General features: G+C 42.9%; 1 protein-coding gene, 1 long non-coding RNA gene and 1 other non-coding gene across 6 annotated transcripts in view; 2 read left to right on the forward strand and 1 right to left on the reverse strand.

Moving 5' to 3' along the window:
* Positions 1–9,209, forward strand: HAUS4 (HAUS augmin like complex subunit 4). 4 transcript variants are annotated; one of them, XM_043471196.1, is made up of 10 exons: positions 1–393; positions 1,857–1,941; positions 4,572–4,714; positions 4,806–4,937; positions 5,278–5,412; positions 6,690–6,786; positions 7,635–7,780; positions 8,046–8,176; positions 8,531–8,599; positions 8,742–9,209. In XM_043471196.1, the coding sequence occupies exons 2-10, from the start codon at positions 1,887–1,889 to the stop codon at positions 8,923–8,925; spliced, it is 1,092 nt and encodes a 363-aa protein (XP_043327131.1). In that variant the 5' UTR covers positions 1–393; positions 1,857–1,886; the 3' UTR covers positions 8,926–9,209. The 4 variants fall into 4 exon arrangements, with proteins under 4 accessions (XP_043327131.1, XP_043327129.1, XP_043327132.1 ...); XM_043471194.1 differs by having other exon boundaries at positions 72–210; XM_043471197.1 differs by having other exon boundaries at positions 212–346.
* Positions 7,340–18,592, reverse strand: part of LOC122443214 — a 24,325-nt gene continuing 13,072 nt past the window's right edge. Inside the window, exon 3 of the long non-coding RNA XR_006269950.1 lies at positions 7,340–7,518. This is a non-coding gene — a long non-coding RNA (uncharacterized LOC122443214). The remainder of the gene's footprint in view (positions 7,519–18,592) is intronic.
* Positions 10,585–10,657, forward strand: TRNAG-CCC. Its single transcript has one exon. It is a non-coding gene; the product is annotated as a tRNA-Gly (tRNA).

Here is an 18,592-nt window from a genome sequence, read left to right on the forward strand (position 1 = left end):
CCTGGGCGTTTGGGGCCGGTTCCCCTCCCCCGACCTCCCGCGCTGTCTGCCCAGGCCTAGCTTCCCGCAGCCCCAGCGCCGGGCAGGATCGAGAGGTTTCGGAGCCCGGGCGCGGGCGGCGGTCCAGGGTTGCGGCCACCGCCGGCCCACCTGCCCGCCTCAGCCCCCTCGGCACTGCCTCGGGAGCTTCAGCTGCCCCTTGCTCTGCAGGTTTGCCCCGGAGGGTCGGCGGGCGGCGCTGCGGGGAGGAGGAGCGCTGGGAGAGTCAAGCCGGCCAGTCCCCGGTCTCCGACCGCCGAGACCGCCCTCGCCCTTGGGAATCCTTGGCTACCCAGACGGAAGGAAAGTAGGCGCCGGAGAGCCCGCTCCGCATTTTGATTCATCTCGGGCCCTGTAAGGGTCACATCTTGTGAAAATACCTGTAAAATCAATTTAACGTTCAGTGCAGCGTGTAAAGACAGCTCTAAGAATTTAAAAGACGCCTGAGTCAGAACATTTAAATGCTTGGGTCCTTGTAGCAGCGCTTTAACACGTCTGAGTGCAAAGGGTGGAGAATCGAGCCTGATTGCCGCCACCGTTCACGCCCTGTAACACTTTAAAAGGGTCAAGAAAAGCACCCTAAAAACCCCAAGTGGGCAGTTCCTCTAGGGAGGGAAGAACAGCTGACTTTTTTGAAATTTGGGTTGGTCCTCATTTCCGTGAGCGAAGGTTGCGCCTGCAGAATTTATTTACAGGCTTAGATCCTTGATAAACAGAATCGCTAAAACACTGAGCTTAACTAAGTAGTGGCTTTTGTTGACAAGTTGATTGTGTTATTAATTCTTAATGTCTCATCCAAGGCAGGAGTCGTTATCTCAGTTTTGAAGGTGGGAAAAAGTTGGGCACAAAAAAGCATTTCCCTTAAATTCACACAGAAGCTACTGGGCTAAGCTGCAAATTAAGTCTTAAGTATTCTGACTCCTCAGCTGCGTCCCCCTCTAGACCATGTTACAAAACAAATGAGTAGTTACTTTGATGTTCCTCATAAAACCAGGAAGTAAACCAAATGTTCTGTGAACATGAAGTGTTAAATCATAATAACCTATGTCTGTTCTTTAAGAGTTTGATACCTTACAGAGAGGAGGGTTGGAGCAAAAAAAAGAGGGGAATAATGTCAAGGGGAAAGTTTTGTCTGCAGAGTCCAAACTGTGTCCATCTTTACCTCCTCTTTGTGTTGCTGGCACTGTTTTCAGCACACTCGGTGTTCTGACAAACCACTGCGGCCTCACGTGTCCAGGCCTCAGCCACATGAACACACCTTTGCGTTCCTCTCCTGGCACTGACCTCCCTGTCAGTCTTCCTGTCATGCTCTTTGCTCCAGGTGCTCTTTCCTAATGCTGTTATGTGAAAACCAGTTGTTTTCGTTCAAGTGTGGAATGATGTGTCACTCCTGAAGGATGTTTCTAGAGTTAATGATCAAAAACTACCAACAGATCTCAGATGAAAGGACAAGTTAAAGAAGCACAAGTAACTCTTGTGGAATTTGATAGCTGAGTTATTTGGAGGAAAAAAAAACACTGATTTCTCCCCTCTCCCCTTCCCCAGTTCACTCATAACTAGAAAGCAGCGGCTCAAGTTTTAACCTTAGACATAATGGTAGGGGGGCAGGGGGGCATCCTTCTGTTTAGTGAATTGGAAAGTTTTATTTCCCAAGGTCCTTTCTCTTCAGAGAGGACCCAGGATGTGTGATATAGTCTCTCCCTGTAAGAGGTGTTCCTCCTCCCCAGCTTGTAGACAACAGAAATTTGAACCAAATGTAGTTGTCTCTCTGGGGCAGCCAAGCCAGTTTATTTATCTTTTTGCTTTCTTTTACTCAGTTGGACAGATAAGAATCACCAGAAAAGTAGATGGCATCCGGGGATTTCTGCTCACCTGGAGAAGGGATGGAAGTACTACAACAAGGTAAAGGCAGCCGTTTGCAAGAGGTTTGGAGAATTATTATCCAGAGTGGTCTTTTTTTTTTTTTTTTTTTAAAGTAAGTAATTATTTAATTTTGGCTGTGCTGGGGCTTCATTGCTGCATGTGGTCTTTCCCTAGTTGGGGTGCAAGGACTTCTCATTGCGGTGGCTTCTCTTGTTGCAGAACACAGGCTCTAGGGCATGCAGGCTTCAGTAGTTGTGGCACATGGCTTAGCTGCCCTGCGGCATGTGGAATCTTCCCAGACCAGGGATTGAACCCATGGCCACTGCATTGGCAGGCAAATTCTTAACCATTGGACCACCAGGGAAGTCCCCAAATGGTGTTTTCTAGGGTATTGTCTTCTATAATAAAAAGGGAAGATTCCTTGGTGGTTCAGTGGTTAGGACTTGGCACTTTCACTGCTGTGGCCCGTGTTCAACCCCTGGTTGGGGAACTAAGATGTCTCAAGGTGCGGCCAAAAAATAAAAAGGATTTATAATGTTCACCAGTATGGTTTCTCTCACAGAAGCCTAAGTTTCTAGGGAAACTAGAATCCTTGAAGATTCTTAAACATTCTCTTATTGAAAGACAGATTATACAAATGCCTGTTCAGTACCTACTAGTGCAATAGACGAAAATTTCAAGATGTTCCCATGCTGTGTTAGCAAGCATATCCTGATGACAAGGTTGGCCAGTGAACTTTTGAAAGCTGTGTCTTTATTTATTTATTTATTTATTTTTGAGTTGTGAGTTAGGTTTTATTTGGGGCAAAATGAGGACTGCAGCCTGGGAGGCAGTATCTCAGATGGCTCTGAGACACTGCTCCCGAAAGCTGTGTCTTTAATTTTCTTATATCTTATCCTCTAAAATCTCAGAATCCTTCCATATTTGAATTCTTTGCCTATTTCAGATGTTTTCTCTATCTTGAGTCCTTTGAAAATGGAAATCTTCTATATTTTGATAATTTCCATATTGATTTTTTAATGCTTTGGGAGAAAAAAAAGAAACTTTTAATTTTATAAAAGGACTTTGGTATGATGGTCCAAAGAATTAACATATGTTTGGTATGTGAAAGTAAAATAGAAGACCCCAGTAGAAAGCATGTGGGAAAACATGGAAAAAAAAAGCCCCTTGAACATATGGAATCTGGCTATGATAAACTTAGACAATATATTAAAAAGTAAAGACATCACTTTGCTGACAAAGGTCCATCTAGTCAAAGCTATGGTTTGTCCAGTCATGTATAGATGTGAGAGTTGGACCATAAAGAAGGCTGAGAGCCAACGAACTGATGCTTTCACTGGTGGGGCTAGAGAAGACTCTTGAGAATCCCTTGGACTGCATGGAGATCAAACCAATCAATCCTAAAGGAAATCAACCCTGAATATTCACCGGAAGGACTGTTGCTAAAGCTCCAATACTTTGGCCACCTGATGTGAAGAGCTGACTCAAAGGAAAAGGCCCTGATGCTGGGAAAGATTGAAGGCAAAAGGATCATGAGGTGGCAGAGAATGAGATGGTTAGATAGCATCACTGATTCAATGGACATGAATTTGAGCAAACTCTGGGAGATAGTGGAGGACAGAAGAGCCTGGCGTGCTGCAGTCCATGGAGTCATAAAGAGACATGACTTAGCAATTGAACAATAACCTGGCTTGCACTTTTTCTCATGCATGTACTGTTCTGCATCCACCTGGGGTACTCAGTCTATTTACAATAAGGAGAATTTGGTTAGTTAAATTTTTTATTTACTCTTAAGAATATACCCTCTCTCAGTCTTGCTTATGCGACCAGAGATCACATCCAAAGTTGGAACTGTACATGTGTTGTTTTTTTTCCATCCCCAAAAACTCTAGTTATTATGTGTGAATGAGGCATTTTAGGTACTGTGGTGAATCCTACCAAAGAGTCTCTTATTCTTGATTCTTTTTGCCTAATATTTTCCAACTGTATTTCCATTTTCTAGGATCTTAGATTTTTTTAAGGCTCATTCTCTAATTCTTGATTAACATCCTTGTATATAATATAAAGTGCTTGTTACTTTGAGAACTGCCTTTAGTTTATTTGTGGATTTTTAAATTCTTTACTTGTGCCACAAGGCTTGAGGGATCTTAGTTCCTTGACCAGGGATTGAACCCCAGGCCGTTGGCAGTGAAACTATGAAGTTCTAACCATTGGACCACCAGTGAATTCCCTATTTTTTAAAAAATTTCATTTGATTTAGAAAACTTCCCTACCAAAAACCTAAGGGTTTTTTTGGAAGTGAGTATTAAGCTGAGAGTTATGCTCAATTATGGGGACTTCCCAGGTGGCTCAGTGGTAAAGAATCTGCCTGCCAATGCAGAAGCCTCGGGAGATGCTGCTTTGAACTCGGGTTTGGGAGAATCCCCTGGAATAGGCAATGGCAACCCATTCCAGTATTCTTGCTTGGGAAATTCCATGGACAGGAGCCTGGTGGGTTATAGTCCATGAGGTTGCAAAGAATCCTCATGACTGAGCCTGAGTATGTCCACTGAACATGGACATGACTGAGCTACTGACCCTTACCTTCCCATATCTTATGCTCAATTATATAAATTGAATCCATACTATTATCTTTGTTTTTTGATCCCTACGGGGGACGTCTCATTAAGTGTGCAGCAAACAGCTTCCTCCTTGTAACCTGAGTGAAGAGGACCTATTACAGAACCCACACTTCAGCCAACTGCTGCTGAGTCTCTCACAACACGTGGACGAGAGTGGTTTAAGCCTCACGCTGGCGAAGGAGCAGGCCCGGGTAAGGGGCCTGGGAGGAGGGCTGACTGGGAGGAAGGAAAAAATCTTCTGAGAGAGAGGGGCTCCCACCTGGGATTTTTTCGTTTTTCTAGGCGTGGAAGGACGTTCGACTGCATAAGACAACATGGTTAAGGTCTGAGATTTTACAGAGAGTCATTCAGGAGCTACTTGTGGACTACTATGTGAAGGCACAAGATACGGATTTAACTTCTGAGGACAGAAAGGTGAGGCAGGAAACATGAAGTAAGCGCTGGTACCAGCTGTAGGAATGACGAGGACAGCTATGGCTTCCTTTGATTCTATGGTATGGGGGAAATAGGAGTTTTGAGTCATGGGTATCAAGAAAGACAGGGACTGTAGTTATGGGGAAAGAGGTGAGTGTGTTGTCAGGGTTTTGAAAAGAAAGATTGACAGGAGAAAGCACTGGCAGCTAGAAAGTTATCTAAAGGGGATGACATGTTTGGGGTCTTTGAAGATATGTGAAGAACTGCTCATGAGGATGGAGGAGGTGGAATGGGAAAAGTTTTATAGTAACTTCTTTTTGCTTTTTATTCTCTCTCCCAGTTTCATGAGACCCTTGAACAGCGGTTACTCGTGACCGAGCTGACACGGCTCTTAGGTCCCAGCCAGGAGAGGGAGGTGCCTCCACTGCTAGGGCTGGAGAAGGCGGACCTTTTGGAGCTCATGCCACCCTCAGAGGTTAGGGGTGGGGGGGGGGTACAGATATTGGGACCAAAGAAGGGAAATGGCTTAAATTCTCCCATGTATTGAAACATCTCATGGGTAAACTTTCTGTGAGAATGACACTTGTTCGTGGTGGTAGAATTTAAGTAAATAAGAAAGAAAAACATTACAAGGAAGAAAGTAAGAGCTGAAATACTAAATCTAGAAATAAATGCAGTATTATTATATACAACTTGACATACTGGGTTGGCCAAAAAGCTCATTTGGGTTTTTCCGTGAGATGTTGTGGAAAAGCCTGAACAAACTTTATGGCTAACCCAATAAATGGTATTACACATCCTGTGCATATATAGAATGTAATCTATTTTCACTCAATATGTTTTGGACTTTTTTTCAAGTATATGATTATTTTCAAATTACTTTTGAAATTACTTTTGAAATATATTTTGGACTTTTTTTTTCAAGTATATGATTATTTTCAAATTACTGTAAACAAGATGATACCTTCTAAGGCACTCTTCTTTTTTTGTAATTGAAGTATAGTTGATTTATAATGTTGTGTTAGTTTCAGATATGTAGAAAAGTGATTCAGTTAAGCCTTATATCAATTCTTTCTCAGTCTTTTCCCTTAAGGGTTATTATAAAATACTGGAGTTCCCTGGGCCATAAGTAGGTCCTTGTTAGTAATGTATTTTATATATAGTAGTATGTATATGATAATCCCAAGATCCTAATTTATTCCTCTCCCCTTCCTAAAGCACTCTCTGCACAGTATCCAGGCATAGAGTTAGTGCTCAGTGTCCTTATTATATATCACCAGTTTTAATCACAGATGGATTTCATTGTATAGATGTAGCATAATTTGCTTGCCCTTATTGATGGATATTAATTTAAGGTTGTCTCCACATTTTTGCTGGTAGAAACCACAATGATAGGAACATACTAGTTCATATGTGTCTTTGTATGATTATTTCCCAAGTGTTAGTGCTTAAAGTGGGATCACCAGGTCACAGGCCACACACACAGAACACACTGGTACATACTGCCAAACTGCAGAGAGGCGCTTCCTGTGTCCTAGGTCCCCACATTTTCATCAGCATGGGATCTTGACAGCCATTGTGGCCTTTGCTAACATTAATCTCCCTGGTGACTTAAAATTAAATCTCCCTGATGACTCTCGATGCATGTTTTTTTGGTTATCATTGAGATTGTTATCATCACGTATTCATTGACTGGGTCTTCTGGGTTCCAGCTGTCTGTCTGCATCTCCCTCTTCTCTTCTGTGGCTGCAGGATTTTGTGTGGATGAGAGCCCGGCTCCCACTGGAAGTGGAGGAGCAGCTCAAGAAGAAATGCTTCACTGTGCTCTGCTACCACAATCCCAGTTCAGGTGCATGCCGGCTGTGTCCTGTTCATGGCTGGCCTTCAGGGTTCCTGGTCTGCTCTTTTGAGAACAATGTTGAATTTTAGATTTGGGAAAGAAGCTGGGAAGCATTGGAAATGCTTACTTTTTTGCTCCCTTCCTGGTAGAATAAGAGTGAGGAATTTTGTGTGGATTCCCTTCGTTCGGCCAGGTGCGGAGTGGCAGTGTCCTCTTGCTACAGGGAAGGATGAGTTCTTCTCAAGAGAATCGCAATGAAATAGGGAGGAAAGTTCAGGCTAATAGGTGTCCACCTTGCCTTTGTTGTTTAGTTGCTAAGTCGTGTCCAACTCTTTGCAACCCCAAGGACTGTTGCCCACCAGGCTTCTCTGTCCACTTCCCAGGCAAGGATACTGGAGTGGGTTGCCATTTCCTTCTCCAGGGGACCTTACCCACCCAGGGATGGAACCCACATCTCCTGCATTGGCAGGCAGATTCTTTACCACTGAGCCACCAGGGAAGCCTCTTGTTTTATTTCTGTGGTTTAAGAATCAAGGGCCATATCTGAAATTCAGAGTAAGAATGAAAGTGAAGTCACTCAGTTGTGTGGGGCTGTTTGTGACCGCCAGGCTCCTCTGTCCATGGAATTCTTCAGGCAAGAATACCCTTCTCCAGGGGATCTTCCTGACCCAAGGATTGCAGGCAGATGGAGAGAACAATTATGAGAACTGGGTTGTTTTTATCAGGCCATCAGAAGAAAACCTGTAAGGAAGACAGAATCTGTAGGGCTGGATGTAGGAGAGGGGTACTGAGACATGGCTTTTAAAAGACAGGAGCAGTTAGGGTTTTCCCATCCAGCATGCTGTTTCTTTGCCCAGATTTGGACAGTGAAACCCTGAAAGCAGCAAAGGTGTGGAACCTCGCCGAGGTTCTGGCAGGTGAGAAGCAGCAGTGCCAGGCTGCCAAGAGCCAGCAGAAGGAGCAGATGGTGCTGCTGGAGAAGAAGAGTGCCACCTACTCCCAGGTCTGTCAGGGCAGTGGGGTGGCCTTCCTACTCTTTTACCCTGACCCCAGGGGCCCCTCGAGGGAAGCCAGGGATTTTTTTTGGTCATGCCGAGTGGCATATGGATCTTCCTCGACCAGGCATCGAACCCGTGCCCCCTGCAGTGGGAGCACAGAGTCTTAACCACTGGACTGTTAGGGAATTCCTAAGTCAGGGATTTCTGATCTGCCTTCTTTTCTGCTGTCTTTTGTGGCTGCCCTCTTCCTCCTGCCTCCTGGGGGCTCAGGTGCTACTGCGCTGCCTGGCCTTGCTGCAGAGGCTTCTTCAGGAGCACCGGCTGAAGACTCAGTCCGAGCTGGACCGCATCAATGCCCAGTACCTGGAGATCAAGTGCAGCGCCATGATCCTTAAGCTGCGGTGAGCTGTGACCCCTGTGGCTCTGAGAGACTCCATCTCACACCCCACCCCTCCAACCCTCTCCCTCAGCAGTTTCCTCTCTGCCTGACACCCTGTGGGGGTACAGTAAATGTCACATCGCACTGTTAGCCTCTGGATTACTCTAAAGCTGCCAACATTCTTGGGTCTTTCATTTTAAAGCCTTCTGAAATAGGTGCTTTACTGTGAGCTAAATTGCTCAGGAATTTGGAATGACTTTGCCTATCTTGTCACTGCTCAACCCATACGTTGACCACGGGCAGGTCCTATGTCCCATTCCTAAGTCTGCTGCTGTCCAGGATCCTCAGCTTGACATTTCTTTCCTCCCCTGGTCAGGATGGAAGAGCTAAAGATTTTGTCTGACACTTACACCACTGAAAAAGTGGAAGTTCATCGTCTCATTAGGTGAGAACTCCCAAAAGCCTGATACAGCTCTTCCACACACCCCACACCCTCCAGACTCATTCATTTTTGTGCCGTACCATTTTTGGGTACTTTTCTGAGGAGCCAGATCCTTATGTTGTATCTCCTGTGCCTGGGTTCTTAGGGACCGTTTGGAGGGGGCCATTCGCCTACAAGAGCAGGATATGGAGAAGTCCAGACAGGTCCTGAACACCTATGAGGTCCTCGGGGAGGAGTTTGACAAGCTGGTGAAAGAGTACACCCAACTCAAGCAGGCAACTGAGAACAGGCGCTGGACCCTCCAGGAGTTCAACAAGGCCTACCGCTGAGCGTGGGTGGGGCCGGGAGGCTTGGCCTCTGCAGAGGAACCGTCTCCTTGTCTTCCTGCTGAAAGGACCACCTCCACCAGAGGCCACCTTCACTCAAGGGCGTGTGGGGACACTTGTCCAAAACACTATAGTCCTTTAGGCACTCTTCTGGTTTTTCTTGTTTACTATGACTGAGTCTCTTCTAGAAAATGTAACCGATTTGTATCACTTTATGTACAGTGATTTGTGTCAGCCCTGTATCCTATTTGATTATCTCCTAAATAAAGTGATGATGTTATACCTTAGGCCTTTAATCATTTTCGTTTGGACAAAGATGGAATAAGAACATCAAAGTCTATATGGATAAGGAGGGAGAGTTGAGTGCATGCAGAGATGGCTCCATAATGCTTACTGGAAGGGTGAGGGCTAAAAGGGCCAGCCTGGCATGTGGGGTTTTAGAGGCTTCATCCTTAGACAGCAGAAGTGGACTAAAACTGGGCTTGCTCTTGAAGAATTAGTCTCCAGACTAGTACTAGACGCTCAAATGGATAGGGAACTATTCTGTCACTGTGGCTCTAAGTGGGGCAGGTATGATAAAGCTGCTGGGCACCCAGCTAGGTTACAGGAAGGGACAAGGCATTTGTGTTCTCGCTTCCCTCTGATGTGGTTTGAGGGTCACTTCTTTCTCTGAGAGCAGAGGGTGGGAGATTACCCTGAGGAACCAAGTTCCCTGGTCTGTTTAGCTTAGAAAAAGGCAGGGTCCTGACTGGTGGGGACTACAGGGGACCTCCCTGGTGGTCCAGTGGTTAAGACTCCATGCTTCCACTCTAAGAGGGGGTGGGTTCAATCCCTGGTGGGGGAACCCACTTCAAAAAAAAATCTGAACAGGAAATAAAGATGTCAGCTTTAAAAAACATGACGAGGTTGGGGGTTACTACAAGCAGAAGCCCAAGACCACCCTCATTTAGAAGGCCCTACTCAGCTTCTCAAACCACTTTCCGGGGAGACTGTCTCAAGACAGTCTTTTGCTAAGATCATATAATGATGGTTTTGGATTGATCATAGGTAAAATTAAGGTCACTGACTCAGCTTTAAGTTTTTCTGTAAATTGTGCTTACTTCCATTTATCTATAAATGCTGGCCCACACAAAATGAACAAGCAATTAGATTGTATGGTCAGGCCATTCAAGATAGCTGTTCTCTTGCTTTCTGAACCTCCCCTGCTTGACCAGTGCCTCCTGCACCTGCATCTGACTCACATGAACCTGCTCACCCCGTAGATCAGAAGGGCTCCGCCTGCTAGCTTATTTAAGAAAAACATCTGTCTTTCTAAGGTTGTTAACCTGAGGGGCTGGGAGGGATGTGGCCCAGCTACTGGTTTCCCTGGTAACTGATGAGCCAGCCTGACTTAATTCCCCCTATAAATGGTAATCTCCTCCTCCCCCAAGTAGTGAGGACTGCTGCCATGTCCGGCCTGCCCTCTGCCATTGCAGGGGTGGCGGCTGTCTCTCTAGCACCCTTGGCTGTGGATGTATAAAATTCCCTGTCCAAGAAGTCACTGATGTCTCTGTCACTGTCTCTGGGCTCTTTCTTTGGTTTCAAGGCTGGGTTACTATGAGGTTTGCAGGCTTGTGGGGTCAGCCCAATATAGATTAATGTAAAAACTAAAACAGGGGGACTTCCCTGGTGGTTCAGTGGCTAGGACTCTGTGCTCCCAATGCAGGGGGCCCGGGTTCAAACCCTGGTCAGGGAATAAGATCCCATGTGCTGTAACTAAGACCTCATGCAGTCAAATAAATAAATAAATAAATGTATATTTAAAAAAAAAAAAAAACTAAAACAGTCCATATTGCTTAGTTATATGTATAAATTTTAGCCTGTTTCAGGGAAATGTTTTCAAACCTACAGAAAAGTTGAAAGAATAGTATGATAAGCACCAGGATACTCTTTATTCTTCAATTTTTATTTTTAAACTTTTAAAATGTTTTTATTTTTGGGTTGCTCCACGTGGCATGTGGGATCTTAGTTTGAACCTGTGCCCCCTCCATTGGAAACGCAGGGTCTTACCTGGACCACCAAGGAAGTTTCTTTCTTCAATCTTTAAGTTATAGTTGATTTACAATGTTGTGTTAGTTTCAAGTGTGCAGCAAAAAGTGATTCAGCCTTCCTGTTCATACAGTTGGTCCTTGTTTTTTTTATCTATTTTACACATATAGTAGTGTGTATCTGTTAATCCCAAACTCCTATCTCCCCCCCCTTTCCCTTTGATAACCATATGACTGTTTTCTATATCTTTGAGTCTGTCTCTGTTTTGTAAATAAATTCATTTGGATCACTGTTTTAGATTTCACAAATAAGTGATATCATGATATTTGTCTTTCTCTTTCCAATTTACTTCACTTAGCATAATAATCTCTAGGTCCATCCATGTTGCTACAAATGTCATTTTTCGTTCATTTTTTTATGGCTGAGTAATATATGTATACATATATGTGTCACATCTTTATTCATTCATCTGTTGATAGACATTTATGTTGCTTCTACATGTTGGCTATTGTGAATAGAGCTCCTATGAACATTGGGGTACATGTATCTTTTCTTTTTTTTTTTAAATTTATTTGACTGCACTGAACCTTAGTTGCGGCCCTCGAATTCTTAGTTGCGGCACATGGGATCTAGTTCCCTGACCAGGGATCGAACCCAGGCCCCCTGCATTGGGACTGTGGAGTCTTAGCTACTGGACCACCAGGGAAGTCCCAAGTGTATCTTTTTTAATTAGAGTTTTCATCTTTTCCAGATATATGCATAGGAATGGGATTGATGGATCATATGGTAACTCTATTCTTAGTTTTTAAAGGAATTTCCATACTCTTCTCCACAGTGGCTGGTATCAATCTACATTCCTACCAATAGCACAAGAAGTTTCCCTTTTCTCCACATCCTCTCCAGCATTTACTGTTTGTAGATTTTTTGATGATGGCCATTCTGACCATGTGAGATTATACTTCACTGTAGTTTTGATTTGTATTTCACTAATAATTAGCAATATTGAGCATCTTTTCATGGTACCAGGATACTCTTAACCTATATTCAACAATGAATAACATTTTGCTTTTCTTTCTCTCTTTCATCTCCTCCCTCCTCTCTTTTTACAGCGGTTTAGTTGCTAAGTTGTGTCTGACTTTTTGCAACCCCATGGACTGTAGCCCACCAGGCTCCTCTGTCCATGGGATTCTCAAGGCAAGAGTACTGGAGTAGGTTGTGGTTCCTTCTCCAGGGGATCTTCCCCACCCAGGGATTGAACCGGGGTCAACTGCATTTCAGGCAGGATTCTTTATCAACTGAGCTACCAGGGAAGCCCACTCTCTCTTTATAGATAGAGTTATGTAGACTTTTTTTTTTCCTGAGTCATTTTCTAATAGTTGCAGACATTCTGACATTTCATTCTGTAAACACTTAAGCAAGCAACTCCTAAACATAAGGGCACTCCCTGTATAACTAATAAAATAGTGGTCCAGTGGTTAAAATGCTGCACTTCCACTATAGGGGGCTTGGGTTCCATCCCTAGTTTGGGAATTAAGATCTTGAGCACTGCAGCCAAAAACTAGGGAAAAATCAATAATTTCATAATAGTTATTATTCAGGTCATATTCAGATTTCTCTAGTTTTTTTTTCTTGGTCTAGGTTCTAAGAAAGATTAATACATAACATTTGAATATTCAGTTCAGTTCAGTCGCTCGGTTGTGTCCAGCTCTTTGCAACCCCATGAACTGCAGCACGCCAGGCCGCCCTGTCCATCACCAACTCCCGGAGCCTACCCAAACTCATGTCCGTTGCGTCGGTGATGCCATCCAACCATCTCATCCTCTGTCATCCCCTTCTCCTCCTGCCCTCAATCTTTCCCAGCATCAGGGTCTTTTCAAATGAGTCAGCTCTTCGCATCAGGTGGCCAAAGTGTTGGAGTTTCAGCTTCAGCATCAGTCCTTCCAATGAACACCCAGGCCTGATCTCCTTTAGGATGGACTGGTTGGTTCTCCTTGCAGTCCAAGGGACTCTGAAGAGTCTTCTCCAATACCACAGTTCGAAAGCACCAATTCTTCAGCACTCAGCTTTCTTTATAGTCCAACTCTCACATCCATACATGACTACTGGAAAAACCATAGCCTTGACTAGATGGACCTTTGTTGGCAAAGTAATGTCTCTCCTTTTTAATATGCTGTCTAGGTTGGTCACAACTTTCCTTCCAAGGATTAAGCATCTTTTAATTTCATGGCTGCAGTCACCATCTGCAGTGATTTTGGAGCCTCAAAAGATAAGGTCAGCCACTGTTTCCACTGTTTCCCAATCTATTTGCCATAAAGTGATGGGACCAGATGCCATGATCTTAGTTTTCTGAATGTTGAGCTTTAAGCCAACTTTCTCATTCTCCTCTTTCACTTTCATCAAGAAGCTCTTTAGTTCTTCTTCACTTTCTGCCGTAAGGGTGGTGTCATCTGCATATCTGAGGTTATTGATATTTCTCCCGGCAATCTTGACTCCAGCTGTGCTTCTTCCAGCCCAGCGTTTCTCATGATGTACTCTGCATATAAGTTAAATAAGCAGGTGACAATATACAGCCTTGACATACTCCTTTTCCTATTTGGAACCAGTCTGTTGTTCCATGTCCAGTTCTAACTGTTTCTTCCTGACCTGCATACAGGTTTCTCAAGAGGCAGGTCAGGTGGTCTGGTATTCCCATCTCCAGCTACCTTTTGGAATGTCCCATTGTATATTTCCTGTGTTGTGAAGTTGTTCCTTTCCTGTCCAATATAGTAGCCACTAGCCATAAGTAGCTATTTAAATTTAATTAAAATGAAATAAAATGAAACTTTCAGTAGGTTGGTGATTACTGTATTAGTGCAGACAGATAACATTTACATCATTGCAGAAAATTCTGTTGGACATAGTGCTATAAGCCTACATTTCCTGTAAACTGGAAGTAGGTCTTCAGGCTTTATTAGATTCACTTTAAGCATTCTTGCAAAGAATACTTAAGAGATGATATTACGTACTTCACATTACATCACCCTAGAGCCATATCAGGTCAGAATATCTCACTATTACTTATGCTGAGTTTGATTCTTGGTTAAGGTGGCAACTGCTGAATCTCATAGATAAAAGCACATTTTCCTTTTGTAGCTAGCATCTGGAAATGAATATCAATAATCTCAAAACAGTTCTTCCTGATAATTTACTATGGCATTCAATATTTCCTCATTTAATTAGGTGTTCATCTTGAACCATCCTAGATTTAGGTATTTGAAATAATAAGGATAATAATGAAAAAAGAAATGGACCCTGTCCTCAATATTCATAACCTATAGACAATTATAGACACACAAAAAACACCTAAGGATATCAAGTAACAGAAAGTGCAAATAAATTTGTCACTAGAAACCAAGAGAATTGAATCAGGAATCATAAGGTAGAGCCGTGGTAAGGAAAGGCAGATTTGATTCAGATTTGTACAGGCAAGTTTGGGACAGAATTCTGGAAAAACTGACAAAGATGGAGACAAGGGAAGGAGTAGTATGTGAAGGCATGGAGTTAGGAAAGAGCAAATCACGTACCAAAGAAAGCCTTCTTTGTCATCTTAAGTGAATAAAATTCCAGAAACATGTCCCATGGCTTCAATCAAAATTCTGGAAAGCTGGTGTTGGAGAAATGTTTAGAAACCCAACCGCATGAGAAAGCAAAATGGCTTCTAAGGCAGTCGTTCCCAGCCTAAGCTCCCTAAATGGCATGGGGATGGACAGTTAGGTGTTTCTTCTGTTTCTAAAAGCCTAATGAAAACTGAACATTTGCCTGCCACAGTGCTGCATAAGCTACTTAAAAAAAATCTTCATAGGCTGAAAAAGAAATTCTGTGCTTTGAAAAAAATTTTTTAAAAATTAAAAACAAAAGTACACAGGGACTTCCCTGGTGGTCCAGTGGTTCAGAATCTGCCTTGCAGCAGAGGGGCGTGGGTTTGATTCCTGGTCTGGAAATCAAGATTCCCACATGCCCCAGAGCAGGTTTAGCTAAACCTGTGCACTATAACTACTGAGGCCTCAAGGATCTCACGTGCTGCAACTAAGACCTGACACAGCCAAATAAATAAATAAAAGAAGTGCACAGTGTAAAAGACTGAACCCCACACCCTCTAACACCCCCCCCCCCATTACTCCTATTCACCTCCTCAGAGCAACCAATTTGGTGCATATAGCACCAGACTTTTTTCTAAAAATATGCAAACAAGCGTACAGACTCATCAGCTCATATTATTGTTAAAGTATGGCTGTATCATAATTTAACTTCCCTTCATGATGGATATTTAGATTGTTCCCAATTTGCTCTATTACAAAAATGTTTCACTGGATATCATTGCATATGTATCTAGCTCAAGCGCCTTTGCGTTTTTTGGTATTATAGTAAATCAGTATATTCATTCTAGCTATTTCATGAAAAAATGAATTAATTTCTGAGCTTATGAATGTAATTTGGTAGAAAAAGTTTTTCAAAACAGTTCCACGGTTTGAGGGACACAAAGTGGGAAAGGGGCATGAAGAGTGTTCAGTGCACCTGGAGGGAGCACTATGCGGTTGGTCTTGGCCCTTTCCTTCTTCACAGTGACTGAAGGTTAGTAGGCAGAAACTTCTCTATTGTGGAGGTGAAAGGGGAGGGCAAGTGGAGGAGCTGAGTGAGAGCTGAGGGTTAGCATCTTGGACCTGCTTTGAACCTCTCCCCCTCACACTTTTTGGAAAAGATTTGCCTTTACAGTCTCTCCTTCATTCTCCCACACCTCTGTCTCTCTTGACTTGCCTTTTACCACATCTGATCAAGAACCAAGTCATGCTGGGAATTCCCTGGGGGTCCAGTGGTTGGGACTTGCCACTTTCACTGCCGGGCCCAGGTTCCAGATCCCTGCAAGCCCCGAAGCCTGGCCAAAAACAAAAGAACCAAGACTTGTTGATTCTTCCTCCATAATGAGAGGCAAAGTAAGTCACCTCCAGAACATAGGCTTGCTCTCTGGAAGGAAACTAAGAGGTTCTTGGACAAGCAAAGTCTGTCCTCTCAAGGTCCTCAAGGAAGGGTGAATATCCAGGTCTCAAGGGAGTGACCTTGTCTCCATTCTCCCTCAGCCCCACACAAAGGGGAACCTGGTGTCCCCAAGGGGGGCCCTGCACCCCATAAACTCTATGCATAATACTCATTTTAAAGGAACTGGGCTAGGTTTTGTTAAAGGAACTGGCAGGTCTCCTTATATCTTGAGAAAGTGAAACTATAGGAGTCAACTTATCATGAATGAGGTTGCCAACCTGTAGAAAGAATTTACCCTAAAAAATCTTTTCTATTCAAAGTGGCCGAGGTCCAGCCACAAAGTGGCTAAGGCCTGGTCTCAGAAAAGTACAAGTGGAATGTAGAAAGACCTAAATGTACTATGCCTGCTGAAGAAAGAATATAAAGTGATCATAAATGATTAACCCAGAGTTTAGAAGAGAGTTATCCAAAGAACAAGACCAGGGCTCTCCAGAGATTCCAGACCACCCAGCAGGAGCCAGGCCCTGAACCAGAAGATCTCCCCAGAATCCTGCCACTTTGTGAGACCTGTCAGCATGCCTGACAGGCACCCTTCCCCTGCCCCCACCCCCACCCCAACTCAGGTCCTCATTCTGTGTCCCTGCAAATTGTCCCAACTCTTCCTCCTCTCATACAACACTGCCAGGCTAATTTTTATGATTCTGATTTGCTGTTCACAGATAGTTTGTGATTTTCGCATCATGTTGTCATTTCTCTGTTGAAACTATATCAGTTCACCCTACTGTGTACCAAACATAGCACACGTGGCTGAGCTGGGGATTCAAGCCCTCACGGTAAAAAAGAAAAAGCATGGGGAAAAAAAAAAGATAAGAACCAGCAAAAAAAAAAAAGAAAAAAAAAAAAGAACCCGCAAAAAAAAAAAAAAAAACCCTCACGGTGCAGCTCGACTTTCCAGACTTTTCCCACCACACACATTTTCTACTCACCCTAAGCCGCCTCCCCAGTGGGCTTACTCACCCTTCCATGCTTTTCTGTGCTTGCTATGGTTCTATCTACCTGGCTGGTTCTATCTTCTGCTGGAAAAATCCTATCATTTTGGAGGCCCACCTCTAGTTCTGTTTCCCCATTATCATTCCAACTAGAAAAGGTCTCTGTGTCATTTTACATTCACTTCTTTAAGGTGCCTGTCGTCCAGGCCTTGAATTTCATCACCCCATTGGGCAGCATGTTTAAATCTTATCTACAACATCAGAGGGCCGCTGGTTGTAAAGCATGTGTTCTCAGTCTGTGGACTCCTTTACTCTATGATTTTTAAGGACACCAAAAGAGATTTTATTTATGTTAAGCTTTATGTATAGATATTTCTGATATTAAAAATTAAAACTGAGACACTATCATCAGTCTTTTCCTGAAGGATATCAGGAAAAATAAATTATTCGGTTTTACTTAAATACGGAGGTTTTTTCAATATAATTCTTTGCCGAGATGGAGTTAGGCAGTATCTGAGCTCTAGTTAGTCACAACTGCTTTGATATTTAAATATGATCTTGATTAGATCTCAGTTTTATAAAAGCAGAACTCAATCCCTAGTGGCAAACATAGAACTGAAAGTGCTCTATAAAAATTTTTTTTTCTTGAAGTATATGTTGTATTAATTTCAGGGATACACCACAGTGATATACATTCTTTTTCAGAGTCTTTTTCCTTATAGATTATTACAAAATACTAATATTTTGTAATATTACAAAATAGTTCTCTGTACTATACAGTAGGTTCTTGTTGGTTATCTGTTTTATATATGGTAGTGTATATATGTTAATCCCAAAGTCCTAATTTATCCCCTCCCCTCTTCCCCACCATAAGTTTATTTTCATGTCTGGAGGTCTATTTCTGTTTTGTAAGTAAGTTCATCTATATGTTTTTTTAGATTCCATAAAAAATGATATCATATGATATTTGTCTTTTAAAAGAGCTTTATGAACATGTCACATGTAAGGAGGCAGCAGAGGAAGGCTTAAATGGTTTTCTAACATTCCTTGAAATTTTATTTTCCTCTTCCTACTACAGATAAAATGCCACTGAGTAATATTAAGTAAATGAATTAAAAGCTTGTCTTTTTTTTTTTAAAGCCTGTCTTTTTAAAAAATATATATTTATTTGGCTGCACTGGGTCTTAGTTGTGGCATGTGCGATCTAGCTCCCTGACTAGAGATCAAACCCTGGTCCACTGCATTGAGAGTGTGAGTCTTAGCCACTGGACCACCAGGGAGGCCCAAGCCTTAAGAATGGGAACTTTTTATTCAGAAAAAGTTGAAGATAATTGCTGGAAGTTTACTTGAATATTATTTTAAAAACTGAAGAAACTAATACAACATAGAGTGGTTTCAGTTGTCCTTGTTAGAGAAAAGCAAAGAAAAAATCCAAGTAAATTACATTTGGCTTTGAAATGTGGTTTGACATTTACATGCTGAGATGATGTGTCTGACAGTCCAGACATTCACAATATTTAAGAAGCTGAATATTTTCCCGATCAAAAAAGGTTTAAAAAACCAAGAAAACATGCACCCCAATGTTCATTACAGTACTGTTTACGATAGGCAAGACATGGAAGCAACCTAAATGCCCATCA

Source organism: Cervus canadensis, chromosome 6 (genome assembly GCF_019320065.1).
Source record: "Cervus canadensis isolate Bull #8, Minnesota chromosome 6, ASM1932006v1, whole genome shotgun sequence".
Taxonomy (NCBI): domain Eukaryota; kingdom Metazoa; phylum Chordata; class Mammalia; order Artiodactyla; family Cervidae; genus Cervus; species Cervus canadensis.